This window comes from Periophthalmus magnuspinnatus, chromosome 14 (genome assembly GCF_009829125.3).
Source record: "Periophthalmus magnuspinnatus isolate fPerMag1 chromosome 14, fPerMag1.2.pri, whole genome shotgun sequence".
NCBI lineage: Eukaryota > Metazoa > Chordata > Actinopteri > Gobiiformes > Gobiidae > Periophthalmus > Periophthalmus magnuspinnatus.
In genome coordinates, this window is record NC_047139.1 from 10,533,229 (window position 1) to 10,558,305 (window position 25,077).

A 25,077-nucleotide genomic window follows, 5' to 3' on the forward strand; every position below is an offset into this window, starting at 1 on the left:
CCAGTAAATCGTGCCGCTCCCCGACAAGGTGAGCTGATTGTGTCTAAGATTTTTTGTGTGATTAAGTGAGTTATACCAGGCAGGTGCAACAGTCTGAGGTGGAATTTTAGTGTAATTGTGTAGGTCTTGTGTCACCGAGTTGAAATAATACAGTACAACATGGACGGAGAGTGTGCATTCTGACTAGACATTTGGACTGTGGGGGCTTGGGGCCCTGGGCCTGGGACCCACTCAGCTGAGCAATATTTGGATAAACTGGCAGGGACAGAACTTCTTCTTTTGGAATCACTGTGGGTGGCTTGGGTCTCTGACTTCTCTTTTTTAGCCTTGGAGTATGGAGTATTGGCTGGAGCAGAGACCGCATAGGCTGCATTTGGGGGAGGAGAAAATAAAGGTGAAAGCCTGGGGTCTAGGAGTGTCGGGTCTTTAAAACTGAAATCACACATGTCCCGCTGGAACCCCCACCCCGCACAGACGTCTTGGCCTCTGCGTTGGGTGGACAAGGTCAAATCTGGTGGGACCTCTGTGTGGTGAAAGATTTGGATCCATACATTATGTTTATACTAACATTTTCATTCCCAATGGTCCAAATTACAGGTGTGTAAATCAGACTTAGAGACGGACAGAATTGACAATGTACAAACATAATTGTACCGCTACTATGACAAAAGAAACATGGACTGACAGACTTGTATTAGACATAGTAAAGTGACAGGAAAGTCTTGTAAAGTAATGGGAAAGTTCTTAAACTGAGCAAGACAGTGTTTAAAGAGTGGGAGAGTTTTTAAAGGGTGCAAACGAGTTGCAGATTGGAGGCATCCTAGGACAAGATATTATTATACTAAAATATTGTTGTACTATTAGATTATATCATAATATAATTCAGTCTAAAATATGAGGGATTTGTGTAATAACTATCAGTGCTGCTTGTGACGCCATTAAAGCTGCAGTTCAGAAAATCTGTAACTATCTCTATCGAGCTAAAGAATGAAATGTGGACACAGAACAAATGAACAGACATAGTTATAAAATACAATCTGAACCCATGATCAAAAATGTCAAACAAAATTGTACTGATGATAAATGATGAATAAATACACTTTATCCCATATTGGTGCCTCTGTAAGTGGTTTAAAATGAAAGCAATTTACTAAATAATGATCCCAGCAATATAATTAAACTTGAGTTTAACCACACCTACATGATACAAGACCAGTGGTTAAAGTGCCACAGTTGATGATGTTTGTACAATGCAAAGAAGGAGCAGTATGTTTTAAACTCATCGGACAATAAAGATTTATTTTAGCATTCAAATAAACATTAGAAGAATTTGTGTTTAATTAGATCATGCTGAAATTTAAGTAGACAATTCAAACCATGTCTTTATAATTATTGGAAATTCCTCACTTTAACTTTAGGATATTGTAATATAGATACAGATTTCTTATGCAAACTGTTAACATATTTTTTTGGAGGTGAAAATGAACAACTTGTCCATGCAAGTTGGAATAGACTTTGAATAGATTTTAGTTTTGACTGAAGTGGATTTGGGATGGGTCTTTGGCCTGTTGTGTCTGGGTGGGCGTGGTCTGAGTGCAGTGGCTCTCTGGGTGCATCGCTCCAGCTCTGAACTGAAAGGTCACATGACCTGGACTGGTTCTGCTCTGCTGTTGTCTAAAGACTGTCTAAACATGGCTGCTGCGTCACTGAGAAACATGAACTGAACTAAAACCAAAGAAAGTCCTGATGGCTCTGAAACTCATCTGTGGACTGGGCTCCTCCACTACTGGTCACATGACAAATGAATGAACTGAATCAAAAGCTTCAAGTGCTCTGCTGCTCCTCTAAAGGCCCCATAGAACTGTCTCTGCTGCTGCGTTTGGGCTGTGTTTGCCTGGGCACTCATGACTGGAGCCTGTTCTCGGATCCACACAGTCAAAGATTTTGTTTTTTAACTTAATTTCAAAATTTAGAAGTGTATTCATTTATTTGAAATAGTTTTCCTCCATTCCTGAAAATAATCATATATCAATATAACATTATTTAGGCTGTTTCTTTTCATTGTACATCAGCGCTGTCAAACTGGGGCTGCTACATAATGCATATGCAACGTATTTGAAATGGCATTTAGAATGGCCACAATTAACAAAATTAGAAACCAAAGTTTTTAGACAGTAGAATTTCCAATGCGGAGAGAAATATGTAGCTTTATTATGTGTGAAATTTGAGACTGCTGGGGTCTGAAAGGCTTTAAATTGTTTGGTGTAAATGTTTAGTTCATATACTATGATACTTTATATTAGATCAAAATGTTAATGCTCCTGAATGTGTTTGAAATTTGTATTTTAAACTGAATTATATTATCAGAACATAAAACAGTGGCTTTTTAATGCTCGTAAAACAATTGAGCTAATAACAACAACTAAATAGGGGAGTCACAATAAACCCATTTCAATACATCTGACATATGAAAAACAAAATGTTCAGCAGTATGAATGTGTCTAAATTTAGAGATAATTAAACACTAGAAAAAAATTTTGAAAGAAATAAGTCCCGCTTCAAATCCTAATCAAAACCCGGTATTAAATAATGTTAAGTATTTACAAATAGAATAAATTATTGCTGTGAATGAATGTTTGAATTATATGAATGTTGATCAAATAAAATAAAGTTGTTAAACAGGGGGAGGTTGCAGGTTATATAACTTAAGGCTAAACTGGACGAGGAGGTTGCAGTTGATATAATATACAGCTAAACTGGACAACATTACCAAAGGACAGTTATGGTTTAGGCAGTAATTATGGCATCTTATACACACTGATGCCTCTCAATAGGCACAGAAGGGATTTACCACCAGCACTGTACAAACAACTGAACATTCAATAGAACTGATAGACACTGGCAGGTTATTGACTCGAGCTCAGTATTTGGACTGGCACAGATATGACAAATATGTACCAAATATGTAACCAACAGGACAAATAAGTGTCACAATAGACCACCTGACAACTGACAGACTGTTATATATGGCTATATTTTATAGAGGGGGGCCTCATCACTTGAGCAAATGGGAAAACAAAACATGAACTTTACTAGAATGACGTGGTTGGATGCTTTGCCATTAGCGCTGATGGCAACGTGATCCACAGCCAGCATTCTTGATTTCTCTTTACATGAGATCTTAATTAGGAAAAGGATGGACACTCCTCTCCAACCTGAAACAAGTGTCCTTAAAAATCTTCAAATTCATAAGGTCTTGATTACAAAGCACTGACTAACTTAAGTCTATAGTTCTCTCCCAACAGGTCCAGAGTCTCTGAGAACCCCCTGGTGACTGGTAATGGTAAACTAACCTAAATTGGATAAAAACAGCTTAGAATGTATCTGACCTGAAGCCTATTCTGTGAACCGCGAGGATACTCTTCTGTGATCAAGGTCATGATTAATCATTATATTCCTACTCATGGCTTTCCAGCTCTGATTAGGTCTGATAATGGTACACATTTCCACAACCATGCTCTTCAAAAGGTTGAAAAAATGCTTGGTCTGTGTCATAAATTTGGTTCTGTGTATCATCCTGAAAGTCAAGGACGGGCTGAACACTTTAACAGACAAATTGGCTAAGATCTGTTCTACTTCAGGGCTTAATTGGCTCCACGCCATACCCCTGGCTCTTCTGGCAGTGAGATAGTCTATTAACAAAGTTACTGGTTTCTCTCCTTATGACTTGCTCACTGGACGTTTGATGCCAGGGCCAGGGGCTACATTGGTACCACAGGAAGAGGAGCCCCTTCCAAATCTCCAGTACAAGCCATACTGGAATCAATTGCGGCATCTGTTATCTAGTTTTTTCTTCTCAGGTGTCGGAAGAACGGCTGGAGGTGTCCACCAAGGAGGCTGCTCTGCCTCCACCCTCTGAGGTCTATCTGAAAGTTCTGTCTCATAAGTGGTCTGAACCATGCTGGACTGGCCCATACAGAGTGACTGCTCACACCAACAGGGCTGTCCGGTTGGAAGGCAAAGGCCATAAGTGATTTCATCTAACACAGACCAGACCGGTGGACCCTTGAATCTTTGGTGTTTGTTTGTTTGTTCTCTTTTTACATATTTCCATAGGTGTATTTTGTTTGCTCCGGTGACGTTCGACGGTTTTAAACTCCAGGTGTGGTGTTCGGCTTTGGTCTCTCCTTCCTGTACATGGTTTGGTAATACGTCCTGGTGGAAGGTTAAGTACACTCACACACACGCACAGCTATTTTAGATTGCATGGAGCTCCCCCTGAGCAAAAGGGGGAAATGGGGAATTGTAGTGATATTGATTGTGGGTGTGCTGGTTGCCTTCGCCATCCTTCTCTGGGAAGCAAATCAAAAACATGTACAAACCAATGTGGAAAAGATTCTCCTAAAACTTGACCCACGGTCAATCTCAGAATGTGATAAGTATGTCAAAATGACCATACAGGACACCAAGGGGTCATCCAGTACATTCCAATTTGATTTATGTTCCACTGTTTATTGCAAGACTCCAAATGCCCTGTTAAAAAAGGGGTTGTCCCCCCAGTGTTAACTATACAAAGTGACCAACTTTACAGATTGTATTGTGTGCTCATCGGCCAGACCGACTCTGAAGACCCACCCTGCGCCAATTCACCTAGACGATCATCATGGGTATGATTGTATGTTGAACCTATTTGATAGTAATAACACTAAAGAGAATGAAATATGTATTGACTTGTCCAAATTATACCCTCTCCAGAAAAAGCCTGTGCAGCCCCCGATGTTCACTCCAGTATGAGCTAATCATATCTGTTTTAATTCTACTAAAGGCGAATCTTTGCAGTGGGGAGAGTTTCTAGAAGACTGGTGTGAACACGTGGTGCAGCTGCCAAATCCAGTGCCCTACACCAGGATACGGGGAGATCTATATTGGCTGTGCGGAGACATGCAATTGAGGTACAAGTTGAAGGCAAAATTTATGGGCATTGGTGCTATGGTGTGGCTAATTATGCCCATCACCCTCTGGGGACACCTTAATAAGACTCTACCCCACCCTCAGAGGGCTAAACGTTCGGTAATGCCAGAACCTCTGGACCACAACAACCCCACTTATATTGATGCTATTGGCATTCCTAGAGGGGTCCTGGATGAATATAACTTAGCGGACCGAATAGCGTCCGGCTTTGAAAATATACCTCTAATTGCTGCAATTTTCCCAATCACCCCAAACAAAAATGTGGACCCCATCAATTATATTTACTATAATTTGCTTAGGCTTAGTTTAGTAACTTAACGAGGGAGGTTAGTAGAAGGTTTGGCCGATCAGCTCCACCCAGCATCATTGGTAGCCTTTCAAAACAGAATGGCCCTAGACATGCTCCTCGCAGAGAAAGGCGGGGTTTGTCATATTTTTAATGATCAATGTTGTATCTTTATTCCTAATAACACAGCTCCTGATGGGTCAGTGTCTAAGGCTCTGGAAGGACTGCGCATGTTGTCTAGGGACATGCACAACGCGGCTGGAGTAGACAACCCGATGAATACGTGGCTAAATAATGTATTGGGTAAATGGAAAGGTCTGGTTGTCTCATTGGTTACTTCATTGGTCGCCGTGCTTGCTATATTTGCACTGGTGGGATGCTGTTGTGTGCCTTGCATTCGTGCCCTGTGTCTTAAGGCCATTAACACTGCAGTTTGTCCGGACCAGAGGGGACAGTATCCTTTGTTGAGTATGGAGGATGACGGAGGGGACCAGCTGCCACATGATGTTACCTTGCTCTGGGATGTGACCTCTTAGAAGAGGTCAAAAGGGGGAAATGAAGGGTATGTCAAGTAATAAAGCTTTTAAGTTGCATTACAAATACATATATCAAAAATATGGAATGCATATTGATTGAATAAAGTTTCTTAGGGCCATCACATATACATATATATCTTTTGATACTGAAATCATATAAGTTTTGAATATTATTATGTAATCACCATTTTTATACTGAATTTATATATTCTTTGAATGTTGTATCTTTTTGGAGGTTGTCTAACAAGCACCATACTAAAAGTTGAATACCATCTACTAACACTGAAATTAGGTTAAAGGTAAAACGTGAATTATGGGAGACAGTTGGTCCCTTGCAGAAACTCCTTTAACCGAGTTAAGGCAACATTGTAGGAGGTGAATCATGTCGCCTGACAGCCACGATGTTTATACTAGAGTGGAGCATCTTGTGATAATACTGAAACTACGCTAAAAGCAATATTGTGTGATATGAATTGGGGAAGGCTGTTGGGGTCTGTAGACGCTCCTTTACAGGGTGGTCGGATGAGACTCAAGGCCGGAAAAATAGACTGGTGCAGCCCGGAGAGATGAGCGAGGCCGAAGGGAGGAACCTGGGCGACAACCTACTCAACATAATATTTGCATATTCATGTTTCATGTTATATTTATATGTTACGGGGCCAGGGAAAAGCAGACAGACCGCCTGCTGCACACACGAGGGATAGATCATATGACCCCGGGTCCTGTATTAGATTGTAACTGTCAGGGGAATAAACTTTTAAGATTTGAACTGATCGAATCCAGTCGTCATTTTGATAAGAACACGCCTAACAGTGTCCTGGGTCTTCTCCGGGGCCTCCTCCCGGTGGGACATGCCCAGAACACCTCCCTAGGGAGGCGTCCAGGAGGCATCCTGAGCAGATGCCCGAGCCACCTCAGCTGGTTCCTCTCAACGTGTAGGAGCAGCGGCTCTACTCCGAGCTCCTCCCGTGTGACCGAGCTCCTCACCCTATCCCTAAGGGTGCGCCCGGCCACTCTGCGGAGGAAGCCCATTTCAGCCGCTTGTATCAGCCGCGATCCGCGAAATATTTTTACCATGTCAGATGTCAGAGTGTTTGTGGAACATATGTCTTAAATTTAATCTCTATTAAGGATTTTGTGAGAGCTGTTTGACACATTTCTCTGTTCAAACATTGGCAAAAATGATTGAAAAAACTGAATGGGATGATTAGACATTTTGAAACTAAACTTGGACAAAGACTTGAATTAATTTGATTCAAACATGTTTCTGAACAGGGCACAGGTTAAATCATTCTCATATTTCTCATCAGTTCACACAGTTCTTAAGGCTCTTTCTCAGAATGAAAAAACATTTCTCATTCAGAAACACGATCAGTGAATTCACCTTGTTTTCCAATACCACAGGCCTGGTCACATGTGGTAAAGACTGTTGGCCCAAACTCTGCCACTTTCAATGTAGAAACTCTAGCTAAAAAGCAAAAAAAATGTAGTTTGTGATCACAAAAACTCCAACATAAGATTTCACACTTGGGCTCAAACAGGAAGATGTGGACAATATACAAATCTATTACATTGCTTACAAAATGTTCTGTTTCCCATATAACAGTGTCATTTCTTGTTATCACAGAAAACTCAGACATAACATTACATTTTGACCAAGGTCACATTTCGCGCTTCTTTCATACTGGGTGCGTGACACCTGCTCTGGGAGGATTTAAAACACCGGTGTAAACTCAGTTTGTTAGATTCTGCATTAGACTCTGCATAGACTTTGCATTTGATTCTGCTTTGAATTTTCCTGCACGCTGCCTTTAATCCGACTGTACAATAAAGATCTACAGAACGATTCCCGAGCCTCTGTGTCTGTTCTTCATACAACAAAACAGAAACCGAAAAAGAGCACCAATTGTATGGATCGGCCTACATAGCAACATCCTACTTACAGTTTACATTCAGTGAGATGTAAATGCATTGTCTTATTTTACATAAAGAAAACATGCATCACAAAAGTAGTCTTGATGCAGTTGCAATGCCTGAAGTTTAAAAATGAAGTTTAAATGTACATTTATTAAAAAGATAATACCACAAATCCAAGTTGAGTCTAGTCTTGTGATCTAAAATTGTTGTACTTAAAAGTGTCCTGGTCACAAATAGGTAAGTGGGGAGAGACATGTTCCTGTTTGATCCTAAAATAATTTGAGAAGTATGGAGTCTTGTCAAATCAGAAGGCTCAAGTCCAACTCAAGTTTCAAAATACTCCAGTCTGACTCGAGTCCAATCACCACCTCTAATTATCCTATTAAAAATCAAATTTTATCCAATTGGGCTTTATATTTTTACAGCTAAGGAAGCACAGTTCTCGTCTAATCATACTTCTAATAGAATGGAACAAGAGAACTGTTATTACTCCTGTGTATTGTCACATTCGGACCAAAGGGGGCGATAGTGAGAGAAAAAAGAGCGGTATTCCATTTAACCAATCAGATTTGAGGAACAGCGTAGTTGCTTTACATGGGGCAGCTATAAATACAGCAGACGAGCACTCGTGAGGTACTCGTTCTCCTGATTTCAGAACAAAAAAAATGCCCGATCCAGCAAAGACCGCGCCCAAGAAGGGCTCCAAGAAAGCCGTGACCAAGACCGCCGGGAAAGGCGGCAAGAAGAAGAGAAAGACCAGGAAGGAGAGCTACGCCATCTACGTGTACAAGGTGCTGAAGCAGGTCCACCCCGACACCGGTATCTCCTCCAAGGCCATGAGCATCATGAACTCTTTCGTCAACGACATCTTCGAGAGAATCGGTGGAGAGGCCTCCCGCCTGGCGCACTACAACAAGCGCTCCACCATCACCTCCAGGGAGATCCAGACCGCTGTGCGCCTCCTGCTGCCCGGAGAGCTGGCTAAACACGCCGTGTCTGAGGGCACCAAGGCCGTTACAAAGTACACCAGCTCCAAGTAAACTGCGCCTCTTTAAAACGAAACAACGGCCCTTCTCAGGGCCACCCACATCTGAAAAAGAGCCTTTTCTTCATGTATTTACCACATATTAAGAGAATATAGCCAATTAACAAAGTTGCTAGTTAACGTTTCTCGCCACTTTATACATTTTCCCTTGCCATAAATGTTGGTTTATTATTGACTAAAATTGTTGAATTTTTATTTTCCCTCTTCCCTTAAAGATTTTGGGCTGTGGAACAATAAAATAAATTGCACTAAATCAAACAGCTGGGGGAGTCTGAGTGACTGTTTCAGGCCCTGTTGGTTCTCAGTAGTGTTTAACCCTAATTTGCCCATACAACGTACATTATAAACTCTCACTTTGATTTTGATTGATTTTGGTGTGGCGTTTGTCTCAATAGTAAATCCTGGAGTCAACTAAAGCGAATGAAAACTATTCACTTATTCTTATCTAAGTGCATGTACATGTAAATACTATCAATTATTGCGGCCTTTGACTGTCTAAACCAGTTTGTATTTTGAATATGCATAAAAAGATATCTGCTGTTTGATTAATTTGATACTATCATAAATATTTCTTTTTAGAAAGAGGAGAAACACATTTCTGTTGGGTAAACAATGTCTATTGGTGAAAGAACGGCCCGCCCAAAGTCTTCTCTAACGTCCGCACAGGCCATATAAAACAAGTGGAGCAGTAGCCTTAGCGCAGTTTCCATCTTTAACGTGAACACAGCAAAAATGAGCGGCAGAGGAAAAGGAGGTAAAGGGCTCGGGAAAGGAGGCGCCAAGCGTCACCGTAAGGTTCTCCGTGATAACATCCAGGGTATTACCAAACCCGCTATCCGCCGTCTGGCTCGCCGCGGCGGTGTGAAGCGTATCTCCGGTCTGATCTACGAGGAGACCCGCGGTGTTCTCAAGGTTTTCCTGGAGAACGTGATTCGTGACGCCGTCACCTACACCGAGCATGCAAAGAGAAAGACTGTGACCGCCATGGACGTGGTGTACGCCCTGAAGAGACAGGGCCGCACTCTGTACGGCTTCGGAGGTTAAACGTCCCACATCATAACATCAACGGCTCTTTTAAGAGCCACCCACAACGCGGAAGAATGAGCTTCTGGTCATTGTTCAAATCTTCTGGTTTAGTTTTATGACAATGTATATTCTAGAAAATAAAAATCTGTTCTAGAAAATAATCCGTATACACATAACACATTTTACACATAAAAAAAGTGTAAAGTAGCTTTCTTTTTATGGCATTGGCATTTTTATGGCAATTTTGCCACAATATAAGACGGGGTTTGATCGACAGAGAAGCTTTTGGTTCTAATTATTAAACATGCCCACAGTGGGGAAATTACTACTTTGTCAGACTGTATTTTATTTGCAATTTGCCAAGTATTGCCCTGAACGTTAAATAGAAAATTGATTAAAAAAAAATAAAAAAAAATACATTTGTATCTTCAACAAAAATGAAAACTAATTTGTTTAATACCGTTTACCATGTTCACCTTTTTCATCGACAGACAGAATGTTTTAATAAAATTGTCTTTTGTGCTGGCACCTGGTGTTTAAAGTTGGATACTGGAACACATGGGGATGAATAATTTTAAGTCTTTAAAACAAGTCGCCCTTCTTAAATTTGTGGGTGGCTCTTAAAAGAGCCGTTGTTTTGTTCAGTCACGGGACAGTTTAAGCCCTCTCTCCGCGGATACGGCGGGCCAGCTGGATGTCTTTGGGCATGATAGTGACCCTCTTGGCGTGGATAGCGCACAGGTTGGTGTCCTCAAACAGACCCACCAGGTAAGCCTCGCTGGCCTCCTGCAGAGCCATGACGGCGGAGCTCTGGAAACGCAGGTCGGTTTTGAAGTCCTGGGCGATCTCCCTGACCAGACGCTGGAAGGGCAGTTTGCGGATGAGCAGCTCGGTGGACTTCTGGTAACGGCGGATCTCCCTCAGAGCCACGGTCCCGGGCCTGTAGCGGTGAGGCTTCTTGACACCTCCGGTGGCCGGGGCGCTCTTTCGGGCAGCCTTGGTGGCGAGCTGCTTCCTGGGAGCTTTTCCTCCGGTGGATTTACGCGCAGTTTGCTTAGTTCTGGCCATGGTTTACGCTCGTACTTCTCAGTCAAGACGATCTGTGCAGTTGAGCCAGAAGCAGCGGCTTTTTGAAGAGCCTGACCTTAGAGCGGATTGGTGGATGCTGCGGACGCGCATTCAAACTTTGAGCCCGCCTCCAAACGGGACACTGGAGGTCCCCTCTGCCGCCTCCGTGTGTCTGCATCTAAACATAATCCACAACGACGCATCTAAACACACAGCGAAATTTTCACACCAAGAAAATGTTGTTAGTTATAGTTTTAATCTCAATGTGTGTCACGCGCATGACTTCTACTGTGCAGATCAAACATGTTTACTTTATGTTGTTTAAAAGCCAGAACGTGCAGCTGTCTCTTTTCACAAAATTTAAATGTGGGATTAAATTGTGGGATATATAGTGTGAATTTTCATAGTGAATTTGTGGCTTCTTTTGTCAAAAACAATAACATAGTAATAATCCACCTCTTTCATACTTTTCATACGGTTCATAAATTATATTTGTCTACTCTGGTCTTCTGACACACAGACTTCCCCGCCCTGTTTTCATTTAGTATAAATCTCTACCTGTTTAAACAGATATGTGGCCAAATAGAAGAACTCTTTAGTAAAATGTGGTGGCTCTTAAAAGAGCCTTTGTGGGTAATAAGTCAGGTTTGACTTTACTTCTTGGCCTTCTTGGGAGCAGCCTTCTTAGCGGGGGCCTTCTTTGGGCTCTTCTTCACGGCCTTGGGCTTCTTGGGCGCTGCCTTTTTGGGGCTCTTGGCGGGCTTCTTAGCCGCTTTCTTGGGGGCTGCTGCCTTCTTCACCGCTTTCTTGGCCGGGGACTTGGGCTTCTTGGCTGCGGGCTTCTTAGCAGCGACCTTCTTCTTGGGGCTGGCTGCTTTCTTTACCGCGGGCTTCTTGGGTTTAGCGGCGGCCTTCTTCTTCACGGTCTTGGGCTTGGCCTCGGTCTTGGCCAGTTTGAAGGAGCCGGATGCGCCCGTGCCCTTAGTCTGACTCACTGCACCTGAAGTCACCATCTTCTTCAGGGTGGTGTTGATGCGCTTGTTTGCCTTGGTCACATCCACGCCCTTCGCGGCCAGTGCCTTCTTCAGCGCCGCCACGGAGACACCTTTGCGCTCCTTGGAGGCGGTGATCTCAGCGATGATGAGCTTCTGGAGGTTGGGGCCATCCTTCTTCTTGGCGGCGGCCTTCTTCTTGGGGGCCTTGGCTTTGGCCGGAGCGGGGGCTGGTGCTGGAGCTGTCTCTGCCATGGTTCGTGTCGGGTAAGATCCGAGTCTTGGGCAGGAGCGCGCGCGGAGGATATTTATAACAGACATGAGAACCGTAGAGACTCAATGCCGACTGTTCAGCTGCTCTGTCTCGGCATTGTGTTTTCTTCTCGCATTTTAAACGGAAAATCTCGCTCATTTTAACATTTTTCTGTCACATATTATACATCAACGTGAAGTTCACAACCTCCGCTTCGCACGAACATGGTTTTTATTCAAGGCAAGACATTTGTACGACATCCTAAGGCTCGAAACCGCGTCAATATCTGCGCGCATCCGACGCTGGAGGCAGACTTTCTTCTACGTTTTGTTTCAAAATTTGATCAAATCTAGTCTAAGTTGTGAAAATTGACTGCACTATAGCAAAAAGGCATGTCTACGAATAGTTCTGTGTTAAAAACTGTGTGTCTGTATTTTGCATTTAGTTGAAACAGAGGTCTTTTTCAGCTGCAGTAAACACACGTCTTGCGGGTCATGCTTTCGTCTCTCATGTCCTACACTACATGACAAATTACAGTCTAACGCTCTCGTCTGGCTTTGAATGAGCTTTGAATGTTTGTATTAGTCCTTTACATTTCGCTTTGCAGTGATTTATATCATCTTGTTGTGTTGTTTTGGCAGTTGTGATTGACTCTATTCAGTAGATGTGCAGCAGCCAAATGTTGATTTGAGTGCCTGTTTTTTTTTTCTCCCCTCTCTCTCTCTCTCTGCACCTGTATTTGCTTTTAAACTATTTTCAATCATTACAGATGTAAAAGATTAGACTAGTTACTCATTGTCCAGGTAGCAACTTAATGTAGTTTTGACTTTGGGTATTTTTAATCAAGTGAAAGGCAGTGAAAGGGGAAAAAACAACCTATATTACACTTAATTTTAATAAGATTGCACTGTTTCTTAACCATATATATGCATGCATGTATGTATGTGTATATATATATATATATATATATATATATATATATATATCTTTTTTTCAGATTCTGCAAAATAGTAACAACAAATCCTACAAAACTTCAGGACAGATGGTTTCTCTGATATTGCTTATTTGAAGGTATTGGATCCTTCATTATTGTGGAAACCATGGAACAAAAAACAAAGGTAATGTTACAAGCATAAACCTTATCTTTATTTGTTATGGACTCTGTCAACAAGACTGGAATATCAATCTGATGGCTTAATGTACTTTAAACTGACAACAATGACATATCACTATTATTTATACTAATTACAGAGATATTAACCCTAAGCCAGGTCAACAAATCTGTAATATGACAGAGAAAAAGCTAATTCCACCATAGAATTCAAACCTGTCGTCCCGCTCAGTTTATAAGGATTTTATAATGTTGAGTTGTTACTAGTGTCATTGCAATAAGTTGGGTTGACGTAAGTTATGTCCTTCAAAAAATAAATAGGCCTATGTTTTTGAAAAACAGCATTCTAACCTCTATATAATGACCTTCACAAACATTTTTGGGGATTTTATTATTATTATTTTTTTGGATACTTGTATTAAGCAGCTCTTTCTGATTCGATAACTTGATTTTTATTTTTTATTTTTCAAAATCATGCAGGTTTAGGGTGTACACTGCATGGGAGTCATTATGTGAGCCTGTTTTAAACCTGTTGCACTACTGTTTTGTAAGTACATGGTTGTCATGGTGTCGCGCTGCTGTGGGATTCTCCGATCACGTCATGGTTCACCTCATCCCTGCTTACAAACAACGGCTGAAACTCTCCAAACCTGCTGTGAGGACTTCTAAGAAGTGGACCAGTGAGGCTGTGGCGGAGCTTCACACGTGTTTGGCAGCCTTGAACACATCCCAGTCTGTAGTGTCCACAGACAGTTTGGATGAGTACACAGACACTGTGACGACATACATTCAGTTCTGTGAGGACAGCATCATTTCATCATGCACCAGGGTGACTTAACAACGACAAACCCTGGTTCACCCCCAGATTGAGACATCTGAGGAGGGAAAAGCAGATGGCTTTCAGGGCAGAAGATCGTGAAGGCTACAGGCGTTGCAAGTATGCTTTTAGCAAAGAGGTGGAAAAGGCTAAAGCAAAGTACAATACACGTCCGGAGCAGCATTTCTCCACCAACGACTCTGCTTCTGTCTGGAGAGGGCTTAGGCAAATCACCAACTACAGGCCCAAAGCCCCTCCCGCCGTGGACAACAAACAACTAGCAGAAAAGTTAAATGGCTTTTATGCGAGGTTTGCCGTTTCACACCCCTCCCCCTCCTCCCTCACGGACATTACCTCCAAACTCACCTTGGACCCCCCCTCCTCCCCCACTGCCCTCACAGTTTTGGAGCAGGACGTGACTAAGCTTTTCAGGAAGCAGAATCCCTGTAAGGCTGCGGGCCCAGATGGTGTCTCTCCTTCCACCCTTAGACATTGTGCTGAGGAACTGGCTCCTGTCTTCACGGACATTTTTAACACCTCCCTGGAGTCATGTCACGTCCCAGCCTGCTTCAAGCTGTCCACCATCGTGCCCGTCCCCAAGAAGCCCAGGATCACTGGACTTAATGACTACAGACCTGTGGCGCTGACGTCCGCAGTCATGAAGTCATTTGAGCGCCTGGTCCTGCACCACCTCAAGTCCTTCACCTCCCCCCTCCTGGACCCTCTGCAGTTTGCCTACAGAGCCAATCATTCTGTAGACGATGCCATTAACCTGGCCCTTCACTTCATCCTCCAGCATCTGGACTCCCCGGGAACCTATGCCAGGATCCTGTTTGTGGACTTCAGCTCTGCGTTCAACACTATCCTCCCTGCTCTGCTCCAGGACAAGCTCGATCAGCTCAACGTGCCTGACTCCACCTGCAGGTGGATCACTGACTTCCTGACGGACAGGAGGCAGCGCGTACGGCTGGGGAAGAATGTCTCGGACACTCGGACTATCAGCACAGGATCTCCACAGGGCTGTGTACTTTCTCCCCTGCTCTCACCTCCAGCCACGACTCCGTCAAACTGGTTAAGTTTGCGGATGACACCACCCTTATTGGACTCATCTCGGACAGTGACGAGTCTGCCTACAGGACGGAGGTGGACCGGCTGGTGTCCTGGTGCAGCAGCAACAACCTGGAGCTTAACGCCCAGAAGACAGTGGAGATGATTGTGGACTTCAGGAAAGTCACAGCCCCCCTGCCTCCCCTCACCCTGACAGACTCCCCCATCACCACTGTGGACTCTTTCCGCTTCCTGGGCACCTGCATCACCCAGGATCTCAAGTGGGAGCCAACCATCAGCTCCCTCATCAAGAAAGCCCATTACAGGATGTTCCACCTGCGGCAGCTGAGGCAACGCAAGCTGCCGGTCCAGATGATGGTGCAGTTTTACACTTCCATCATTGAGTCCATCCTCACCTCCTCCATCACTGTGTGGTTCGCTGGGGCCACAGCCAGGGACAGACAGAGACTGCAGCGCATTGTGCGCTCTGCTGAGAAGGTGATTGGCTGCAGCCTTCCATCTATACAGGACCTGTACGTCTCCAGGACTTGGGGGCGAGCAGGCCGTATAGCAACTGACACCTCTCACCCTGGACATGGACTATTTGAGCCACTTACCTCTGGCAGGAGGCTACAGTCCATTGGGACCAGAATCTCTCCTCATAAGAACTTCTTCCCCTCTGCAGTTTGTCTCATGAACACTTTATAATATCTGCACTATACTGGACACTTTATAACACCGGTCACTTTAATAAGCCACTTTGCACTGTTGTTCTGATGCTGCTGTTGTACATATTTTCTCCCTTTAAGTATTTCATTTGATTTTTTTAAGCATATCTTTTTAACTTTGTGCATGCCCTTATTTGTATTTGTATTTATTCAGTGTGTTTATGTTGCACTTTTTCACCGTATCAAGTTCCTAGTTTGTGAACTGTGTTCACAGACTATGGCAATAAAAGTCTTCTGATTCTGATTCTGATTCTAATGTAGCCCATTCTTTGTGAACAGCTGTTTGGAAAGTTCTATCATTTTGAAAATTTAACTCTCAAAATCTTCATTTGTCTTTTTGACTTAATATGAAATGGCTTAGATCTTTATACTTGGAAGGGGGTAAGAAATAATTTCTTAGAATTAGATCAGGTTTTGTCTTGGTGCAAAGTATGGACCAGGATATAGGAAAATACAAATTTTGCTGATATGTGTTTTTTATTTTTATTTATTTATTTATTTATACTACAATGATGATTTGAAACATTCCTATAGTAAAATACCATGTTGGTTTGGATTCAAGAACAAGTGATTTTTTTTTATTTTTTTTTTTAAACTGAGGTTATGCTTGTTGATAATTTGTGGACTGTAAAGTGATGTTTTATTTATTGATTTGTATATATTTATTTTAGGTGCAGCCTCCGTTTCTTTTGCCCTTTGTTCAGTGTTGGAGTCATTCTCACACTCACCTCATGTATCTGAATAACATTATACTATGTACCTTAGCCTTGTTTCCACTGGTTTGCTTTGGAGCAGACTGGTATGGGACGCAAGTGTCTCTCCTGTCTAAAGTGAACTGTAGAGGGTACAAGCTCCCAGCAATGTCTGGAGCCGGTGCGGCTCTGTGAGATGAGAGAACTCAGTCAGGTGAAAACAAGACACTATTTCCAGTTTTGAGAGCTTTGTTTTGCAGAGCATAATGGCTCAACATTTACATTGCTATGAGTTCAACAGCTGTTTCCTGTTTATGGATGCATGCCAATTGCATATAAAGTTAGATGCATTATGCACCGGGTATATAATATGCTTGAACATGAGCCAAACCCAATGCATTGCATAAAGAGATGCTAAAACTGGTGCAGAGGCACAGACAAGTGAAATAAATGCACAAAAAGCTAATGATGATAAACCACCAGAAGTTGCCTTTGTCCGAGCTTTTGCCTCGTCTCACAGCCACAAACTTTGAATTATACTCAGAATTATAAGACTCAATGATTCACAAAAGGACATTTAGTAATTCTGGTACAATGTATATATTTTTTATGCAGAAAAAATGAGTTATATTTGAGTTACGTTTGTGTCTCATGGAGCAAAGCCCTGCCCCGGGACCTGCTGCTGTGCTCAGTGCCTGTAAACGTAACTTTACTGAAGGGAGCCGCACTTGTTAGTTTTAGTCATCATAAATAAGATATAAAATTTATGATGAAAATATTTTTTTATTGCCAACATCAACCAGATCAACTACTGACAACACAGAATGACCAAATGAATGAGACACAAAATGTGAATAATAAAGTATAGAACTTGTGCTGCACTTCATCCTTAGTTCATTTATTTGCTTCCTTGTGTCCTGCTCCCTTCCTCCTAGCCCCCTGCCTTCTCACTGCAGTAAAACTGTCTCTCTTTGGTCTATTGCCATCAGCAGTGATTACTTTGGTAAAACAGTGCTTCGTCGCAGAGATCCAATTTTCCTAATGCACCGCCGTCACACGAACGCACCGGCCGGTTATTGATGGGGCAGAATGGAGGGAGGGAGGCTTGAGGGGCACAAAGCCTGCTGGGAAACGGGACGAGACAGGGACACGCCAGGACCAGACGGGACAAAGAGACTGGACATGAAGGAATCAGGAAAGTCCTCTACGGCGGGGCCACTTTTGAACGATGGACAAATTCTATTATTTTTGAAGCTTGAACTATAAGATCCAACTATAAGGAGCAAACGCTGGATGTCTTGCCAATGCTGGATTATTATTTGAAGTCTAGACTCATTTTTGACAATGGGCCTTAAGATCAACGTTTGCAAAAAACAAACGTTCTGATTTCTTGTGAAAGCGGAAAATAGAAATACAAGAAAATACATGCCTTGCTTGGAATACAAACTGTGGACTTAAATTCAACACATTTTGTTACCGTTTTATTGACGTGATACAAAAAGTGACACGATTTTTATAAATATCCTGTGCTGGAATTTTGTTCATGGGATCTTTATATGGAGCATCATCCTCAACATCAAGGCTGAAGTCGGAGTTGCTGTTAGATTTCAGGTCACAAGAACCAGACTTATTGATTTTGCCGTATAAATTCTGCCAGGGATAGAAAACCAAATGAATTGTATTTAGCTGATCTTCAAGAAGAGGAAGAGGAAGCAGTTTTTTTTATTAGACTTTTAAGCACAGTAACAAGGATGGGTCTTGTGTTTTTTCTTTCCATTTTTGAGAAAAGGATTTTGTCGCTGACTATTTTGTGGATTTGAAGAACAGAAAAGTAGCCTTTGCAATAACAAATAAGAAATAACCCACAAAATGCTTTGCCTGCCACATGCTTGTTGTATTATTTTAGCCTTTCTAGTCTCCAAATGACGCCAAACTAACTGTATAACATTTCGGTGACATATTGACCAACAATTTACACGACTGGGACAAAATTTGATCAAATCTGAAGCCTCAATGAATTTAGAAATCTCACTTATTGATTAAGATTTTCCACCATAATTTAAAAATAAAATGCATAAAACAAGAACACTAAACAGTTTTGGCAAATGAACAGAAAAGGCTAGTCCATCATTATGAAAAGGGCTGATGTCATGTAGTATCTTCTGGGAAATTGAGGTGAGTTGTGTATTTTTTCTCCCCAGTTATTGCTTGTGACTGTGACTTGTAACTATAGGAACGTTAAAATTCGTCTCAGTTCCCCCCCTTTTTTTTAATGCACTGAGGTCTACATGTTTTACCCATTAAGAAGACCATTTTATGTAAATACTGTGCGAGTCTGTATTCTGGCTCATCCATCTCTGTGTGTAATAGACATTTGTAGCTTTCATCAAGTTGCTATAAAGTCGTATGTCCCAATAATGCAATTACAGTGGAGCCCCCACGAGAGAGTAGGAAGCTATTTATTTATAAACATTAGACATCTTTGAGTACATTTGTGATTGATTTATTACTGTGAGTTAAAAGCACTCATAGCATGAATTAGAAGATTAAAATATGACCCATATTATGGCTATAGACAGTTATACAGGTTGACATAAAAAACATTTAGATGCTGCAAAAATGTAGTCAACAATTGTATTTACTTTTTTTCTGTCCTGTGCTTACTATACAATATACAGTACTATATCTCATTTTAAAAGTGTCAAAGCCCAGGTGTCAATTGAATCTGAATGTAAAATATGCAGCACCCGTTTCAGGTTATTTCAGGATAGAACGGAGTGTGAGTGACGTAGACTTGTGGACTGAATCTTACAGCTTTCCGTAAGAAGGGGTTGGTCGAGTAAGGCCCGGGAAAGATCGCTAAAATCCTCAAACATGCACAGATGACATGTAAACCTCTTCATGCATGGTTTTGATAAAGGCACAACATTATAACATGGTAAAACGCTCCAAAAAGTCGATTTTGCACCCCTCTTTAATGTCGGCCTAAGAAAACAAAAAAAAGCATAAAATGTACTTGAAACAGACACAAGCAACAACAGTCCAACAGGCAGGTGTGATCAGTGTCCACAGCTCAGTCATTGTATTAATAGTGTTTTGAAAGTGTGATAGATGTTTGTGTTTCTAATGGTTGTGGGTGTGAGGTTACACTCAGAGGTGGCATGGACAGAAAAAGGAGTTTGATCAAATTCACTTTTTCTTTTTAATGCAGTCCCCTCGCTGCTCCTCTGGTTCTGCTGTGACTGATGGTTCTGATGGTGCATTGACTGGTGGTGATGTTTAAATAGTTGGTTATAATTTGAATGATGACTACTTTTTTTCAGGTTGACCAAACGACTATCAAAACAACTGACGTCTGGAAATATGCTGCTGTAAAGACCCCCGATATAATAATAAAATCTGTAAATGTCTGTCTGCAGTTCTGTGTCGATTGGCGGGCGACTCTTTGGATCCAGAGCAGTGCATTATGGGACTCAGCTGCTTCAAGTCCTGGAAACATGACCGGACTCGTCATAAAGGTACCTCCTCCCTTCCTTTGTACCTTTATACTCACTTTTTAATGGGAAAAAGTAGCAGTACTCGTGTCAGATAGATTTTAAAGTTTACTGTTTTACTATGGAACATTCCAGACAAAGCAATAGCTATATATCTGCATGGAGACAAGGAAGTGGCTGACTCTCCACCAATATCACACAACTCACAACATAAATGTCTATGATGCTTTTTGAAGGAAACAGAGATGTCTTGGCCAGTCCCGGCTCGTACTTCTTCCTCTCAAACAGCGCGGGACAAGGAGACGAGTGGCTCAAGACTCTCAATAAAGGAGCCTGGATCCCATTCACAGGTATTTACTGCAGCACAGGCCTTTTTCAGAGACCTTTCTCAATTGTTCCTGTATCAATTATATGGTAAAGCCTAAAGGAAAACCCACAAATGTTAAACCTGATCATACAGCGAGGTCCATTTAAATGCTACCTAAGGGTGGGAGATTTATGGAAAAATGTTGTTGCTCTGAAGATGTACAAAATTAGCATATCGAGTATATTGTCTATATGTAAAACAACTGACTGCAAAAAGAGTTGATTGAAAATGAGCAGAAACGTACTTTCCCAAAAGTTAAGTTCATAAAAATAGTATTTCTGCACTTTTATGGTTAATTATATGGTTCATTCACATTTTCACCCAACACAAGATATCACAAGACATTTTTGCTAATCCCTGATGCATTTTGAAAATATCATCTCAATATTGGTATAGAGATAATGCAAAAATATATAATAATAATAATAATAATAATAATAATAATAAAATGAGATTGTGATTTTGAGTTTAGTTTGTTGCACAAATTAAGTTCACCACAATTTACTGTATTTATATTTATCCTGTTTGCATTAAAAGTAATAGTATACTAAAATGTTATCTAACATTTAGTGCCTTCCATTATTCCTGACATCCATGGCAAACTTGTCTCTGTGTTGTATGAAATCTTTTGCTTCTTTTATTCATTTGTATATGTATTTATTAGTGATGAATTTTTAAAGATTCTTTGGGGATTGTACACTATATTAGACACACATATAAGACTTATTAGCATGAAATAGTCAGAGAACGTTGACACTTTGCCAATGTTCAGGGCTGGGAATTAAACCCTCCAACACCGGTGGGCAGCACATAATTATTTTCATATTTTTGTTGCAGGTGTTTTTGGTCAGCGTTTGGAGGAAACAGTTTTATATGAGCGTAAATACGGGGTACGGCTGGTGCCTCTAGTGGTGGAGCAGTGTGTGAACTTTATTCGGGACAGGGGTCTTCACGAGGTTGGACTATTTCGACAACCGGGACAGACACGGATGGTCCAAGAACTGAGACAGGCCTATGACTCCGGGGAAAGGCCCATGTTTGACAGGTAAGCTCCACTCACACAAACTAAACACTGTCTCCTCTTTATCATCTATACACCAATAATATTTAATAGAATTTCATTGTAATATAGTGAGTTCTTGGGTCTAGTCATAAATATAAAACGACCTGTCTCTCCTGCAGCAGCACAGATGTCCACACAGTAGCGTCGCTGCTGAAACTCTACCTCCGTCAGCTGCCTGAGCCTCTGGTGCCATACAGCCACTACCAACACTTTCTGCAGTGTGGGAGGAAACTGTCCACCGACCGCACACGTGTAAATACTATCACTGAATAAATTAATCGCAGATATGTCCTCTTTTATTTTATTTACATTTATCTGTTGTGTTGTCTTTTTTCAAAGGGTTTAGTCGAGTTAAGATACCTGCTTCATGAGCTTCCTGTTGCAAACTTCAACCTCCTCAACTTCATTTGCCAGTAAGTGTTAAGCGCTACATCATCAGCATAAACTAACGTGATACAAACTGGATGTATTCTGTTTTGTTCTTGTGTGTTTTGGGACAGATTTTTAAATGAAGTACAGAGTTACTCCAGTAGCAACAAAATGAGTTGCCAGAACTTAGCCACTGTTTTTGGGCCAAACATCCTTCGCTCCAAAGCCGAGGATCCACAAAGCATCGTGGGAGGTAAGAAATTCACAAGAAACACATTTTTTATGACACACAGTGATATGAGGGCTGGGCTTCTTTTTTTCTTTGCTCAAGTATCCCTTAAAAAGCAGTGAGCAGGACTATCTCTCATACCTACGTGATCCAGGCAAAGCAATAACATCTGCAAGGAGACAAGTAGGTGCCCGTATCCTCAATCAGAACATTGACGGCGTTATTAAGAGCTTCAACATAGCAGATCTTGGCCCACATATTAGTAGATTTCATATTCTAAAAGGTGATGATGCCATAGTCTCAGATGGGTGGCAATGACCTGATTTTCCCTATTGATAACTTTGCACTTAACCATAAAATTTCCTTGTAAGATAATCAGTCTGTATTAAATATTATTGGCCCATTGAATGTTCGTCTTGTTGTCTTTCTCAGGGGCGGCGCTGGTGCAGGTCTTGATGCTGGAGTTCATCAGAGAGTACCACAGCCTCTTCTCTAAAGTGCCTCCTCCATCTCTGAGACCTGCTGCGGGTCCGTACGTTGCCCCCTGCCTGCGACAGATGTCTCTGCCGCTCATCACAGAGAAAGACAGCGAGGCAGGACAAAGGTAAAGTATTGGCCTAGCTACACATTTTTTTATATTAACCCGAGGGAGATATCAGAAGAATGCACATTTCTTATGTTTGCTGATGCACAAGTGTTGGACCTGCGATGTTTTTATTAATGACAATGAGAAAAACTCCCGTGAATCCATCTTAAGAGACTAAGTTAAGAGACCAATCACCTGCAGCTCTGTAACTGCTTTGTGCATTTGTGGGCAGGGATGATGTCTGTGCTTTTCTCTCAACTGGATGTACCAAAGTTAGATTTTTCGGCTTGTTGCACTGTTGTGACACGTCAACCAATCACATTCAAATATCTGTCATGATGTTCTTCTGCATTTTCCGATTGCTTTCAGCGAGAGCCGTTCCAGGTTGATATGTAGAACTCACTTTAGAGTCCTACAGATATCAATTTGGGGTGAGCCAGGATAGGAAAGGGCTGATTCATTGGTAGTTCTCTAGTTACTGACTTCAGAAGGTTATGTCACACTCAAACATCTCTTCCTTTGTCTTCTCAGCTGTTTGCCCAAATCTGAGTTTTATCAGAAGAAGCTCTTGGGTCACCGTCACACATCGTCCCATCCTGAAACCTGCCTGTTCCTCGCCCCGCACTCCCCCGGTCCGCACAACAACGTTAACCTGCATCACAACGGCGACCACGAGGAGCATCCTGCACCTTTAATCCTCCTCAAACCAGACGGCCTGAGCTGGACTGAGGCCTGGTCGGATCTACGGGACCCCAATGTCGACTACTGGACCCCTGACGCCCCCAACGAGGGACTAGCTTCGCTCAGCGGGGGTAGTAGTATATCAAATGGTATTAGTACTCCCTCTGCTTATGACAATATAGAAAAAGAGAGCTCCAACAGTGGATCGTTTGAAAATGTCCAAGCTGAAAATGCTGAGCCACAACAAAATTTAGATGAACAAAATGAGGAGTCTTCTAGTTCCTGGTCGTCCTGTGAGATTATCCCACTGGAGGAAAGTGTGAGCCCTGCCTTTTCTGCAAAAAGACACACAAGTTTACCTGCACTGGAGTTAGCTGATGGTAAAGACTTTGACAAAGAGCATGAAGAGCCATTTGAATCGTTGCATTATACCACCCCGACGTCGCATTCAGAGCCCAGCATCAGTCCACTAAGTACGGGCAGCTCTGAGGTGTTCCTCCCCTCAGGACCTCCAGAGCTGCACGACCAGGAGGGACAAAGCGGGACGAGTGAAGCCAGAGATACACACTCGCTGCTGGTTGAGCTGCAGCAGCAGATGGCCCAGCAAAGACAGGAGTATCAGGCCAGGATTCAAAGGTGGGTCGTAGTGCCAAAAATGACTATACTGACAAAAAACAGGATTAATTGTATTTTTTAGATAAGGTAAATAAGGTTTCCCAAAGATCTATAGCTACAATCAGTCTGTCCTTGGAGTTTGTGTCTGTGTTTTGTTTTTGTTGTGTTTTTTTTTCATGCATTTCAACTGACAACCACTGCCATATAAATAAGTATTTCAGGACAAAAGTCTTCAAAAATAAATCAAATCAGTAACCTTAAGTAATAGAAATCCCCGACGCAATATTGTCCACTTAGGGTTGTCAAAAATTAATACCCAGATATTAACCAATACTAAAAGACACAAGTATCACTCAAAATCACATAAAAAGTACAACGTTTGACTTTTCCTCAATATTTCATTTGGATCTTGCTCTAAAGTAGAACTAGTATAAGACCAGTACTACTAGAGAAACTATAATTATTTTATGTTAAAAATGCATTATATTGCATGTCTGTGGTTTTTTGTTGTTGTTTTTTTTTAAATATTTTTAGTAGAAAAATTTGTATGGAGTATAAAGTTTTTCCCTCAAAAGTTTTTCCTCCAAAATTGAGCTTGATATTTTACCCTCATGACACACTATCTTTTATCTTTCCATCGTCTCTTATTTGCATTAGATGATCTTTTGTCATTATGTCGCCTCTGCCCGTCTCTTCTGTCATTTCTCCTTCAGACTGGAGTGCTGTAATGACGTCTTGGAGAGGCAGATAGCCATCCTGAGGCTTACCCTGGAGCAGCAGAAGCGCAGCCACAGTGTCGCAGAAAGTAAAATCAGACACATGGAGTGGGCCAAAGCGGACGCCGACCAACGCAATGACAAACTGCAGCGAGAGATGGACAAGTTCTTGGAAATGTGCAGAGAGATCAAGAATCCAGAGGAGGAAGAAACAAAGGAGGATAAACCACGGACACGAGTTTTACAAAGTCTATAAGGACCAAAAACATATAAATATAATGAAATACTGCTAGGTCAAATTACCCTGAAATGTCCAATTTCAGTCTGAATTTCCAGTTAGTGAATGAGAGTGCTTGTCTTCACAGGATTGAACTATGTCAAGTTTTTCAAAATTCAGCAAAAAAATGTTATTAAACGTCAGTAAACGCCACACTTTCTTACCAATAAGATTATATTTTATTTCTGTCA

General features: G+C 41.8%; 5 protein-coding genes across 5 annotated transcripts; 3 read left to right on the plus strand and 2 right to left on the minus strand.

Moving 5' to 3' along the window:
• The first annotated feature begins 8,364 nt into the window (after positions 1 to 8,364).
• Positions 8,365 to 8,880, plus strand: LOC117381174 (histone H2B 1/2-like). The gene has a single exon (XM_033978071.2). The coding sequence runs from the start codon at positions 8,376 to 8,378 to the stop codon at positions 8,748 to 8,750; it is 375 nt and encodes a 124-aa protein (XP_033833962.1). The 5' UTR covers positions 8,365 to 8,375; the 3' UTR covers positions 8,751 to 8,880.
• Positions 8,881 to 9,476: 596 nt separating this feature from the next.
• Positions 9,477 to 9,823, plus strand: LOC117381176 (histone H4). Its single transcript, XM_033978075.2, has one exon. The coding sequence runs from the start codon at positions 9,488 to 9,490 to the stop codon at positions 9,797 to 9,799; it is 312 nt and encodes a 103-aa protein (XP_033833966.1). The 5' UTR covers positions 9,477 to 9,487; the 3' UTR covers positions 9,800 to 9,823.
• Positions 9,824 to 10,395: 572 nt separating this feature from the next.
• Positions 10,396 to 10,858, minus strand: LOC117381172 (histone H3). The gene has a single exon (XM_033978070.2). It carries the CDS (start codon positions 10,847 to 10,849, stop codon positions 10,439 to 10,441), a length of 411 nt encoding a protein of 136 aa, XP_033833961.1. The 5' UTR covers positions 10,850 to 10,858; the 3' UTR covers positions 10,396 to 10,438.
• Positions 10,859 to 11,490: 632 nt separating this feature from the next.
• LOC117381170 (histone H1-like) lies at positions 11,491 to 12,102 on the minus strand. Its single transcript, XM_033978068.2, has one exon. The coding sequence runs from the start codon at positions 12,094 to 12,096 to the stop codon at positions 11,503 to 11,505; it is 594 nt and encodes a 197-aa protein (XP_033833959.2). The 5' UTR covers positions 12,097 to 12,102; the 3' UTR covers positions 11,491 to 11,502.
• A 7,812-nt stretch (positions 12,103 to 19,914) lies between these two features.
• Positions 19,915 to 24,865, plus strand: LOC117381673 (rho GTPase-activating protein 24). Its single transcript, XM_033978668.2, has 9 exons — positions 19,915 to 20,007; positions 20,220 to 20,333; positions 21,188 to 21,395; positions 21,533 to 21,665; positions 21,753 to 21,826; positions 21,914 to 22,035; positions 22,444 to 22,615; positions 23,129 to 23,914; positions 24,607 to 24,865. The coding sequence occupies exons 1-9, from the start codon at positions 19,956 to 19,958 to the stop codon at positions 24,863 to 24,865; spliced, it is 1,920 nt and encodes a 639-aa protein (XP_033834559.1). The 5' UTR covers positions 19,915 to 19,955.
• Positions 24,866 to 25,077: the final 212 nt, after the last annotated feature.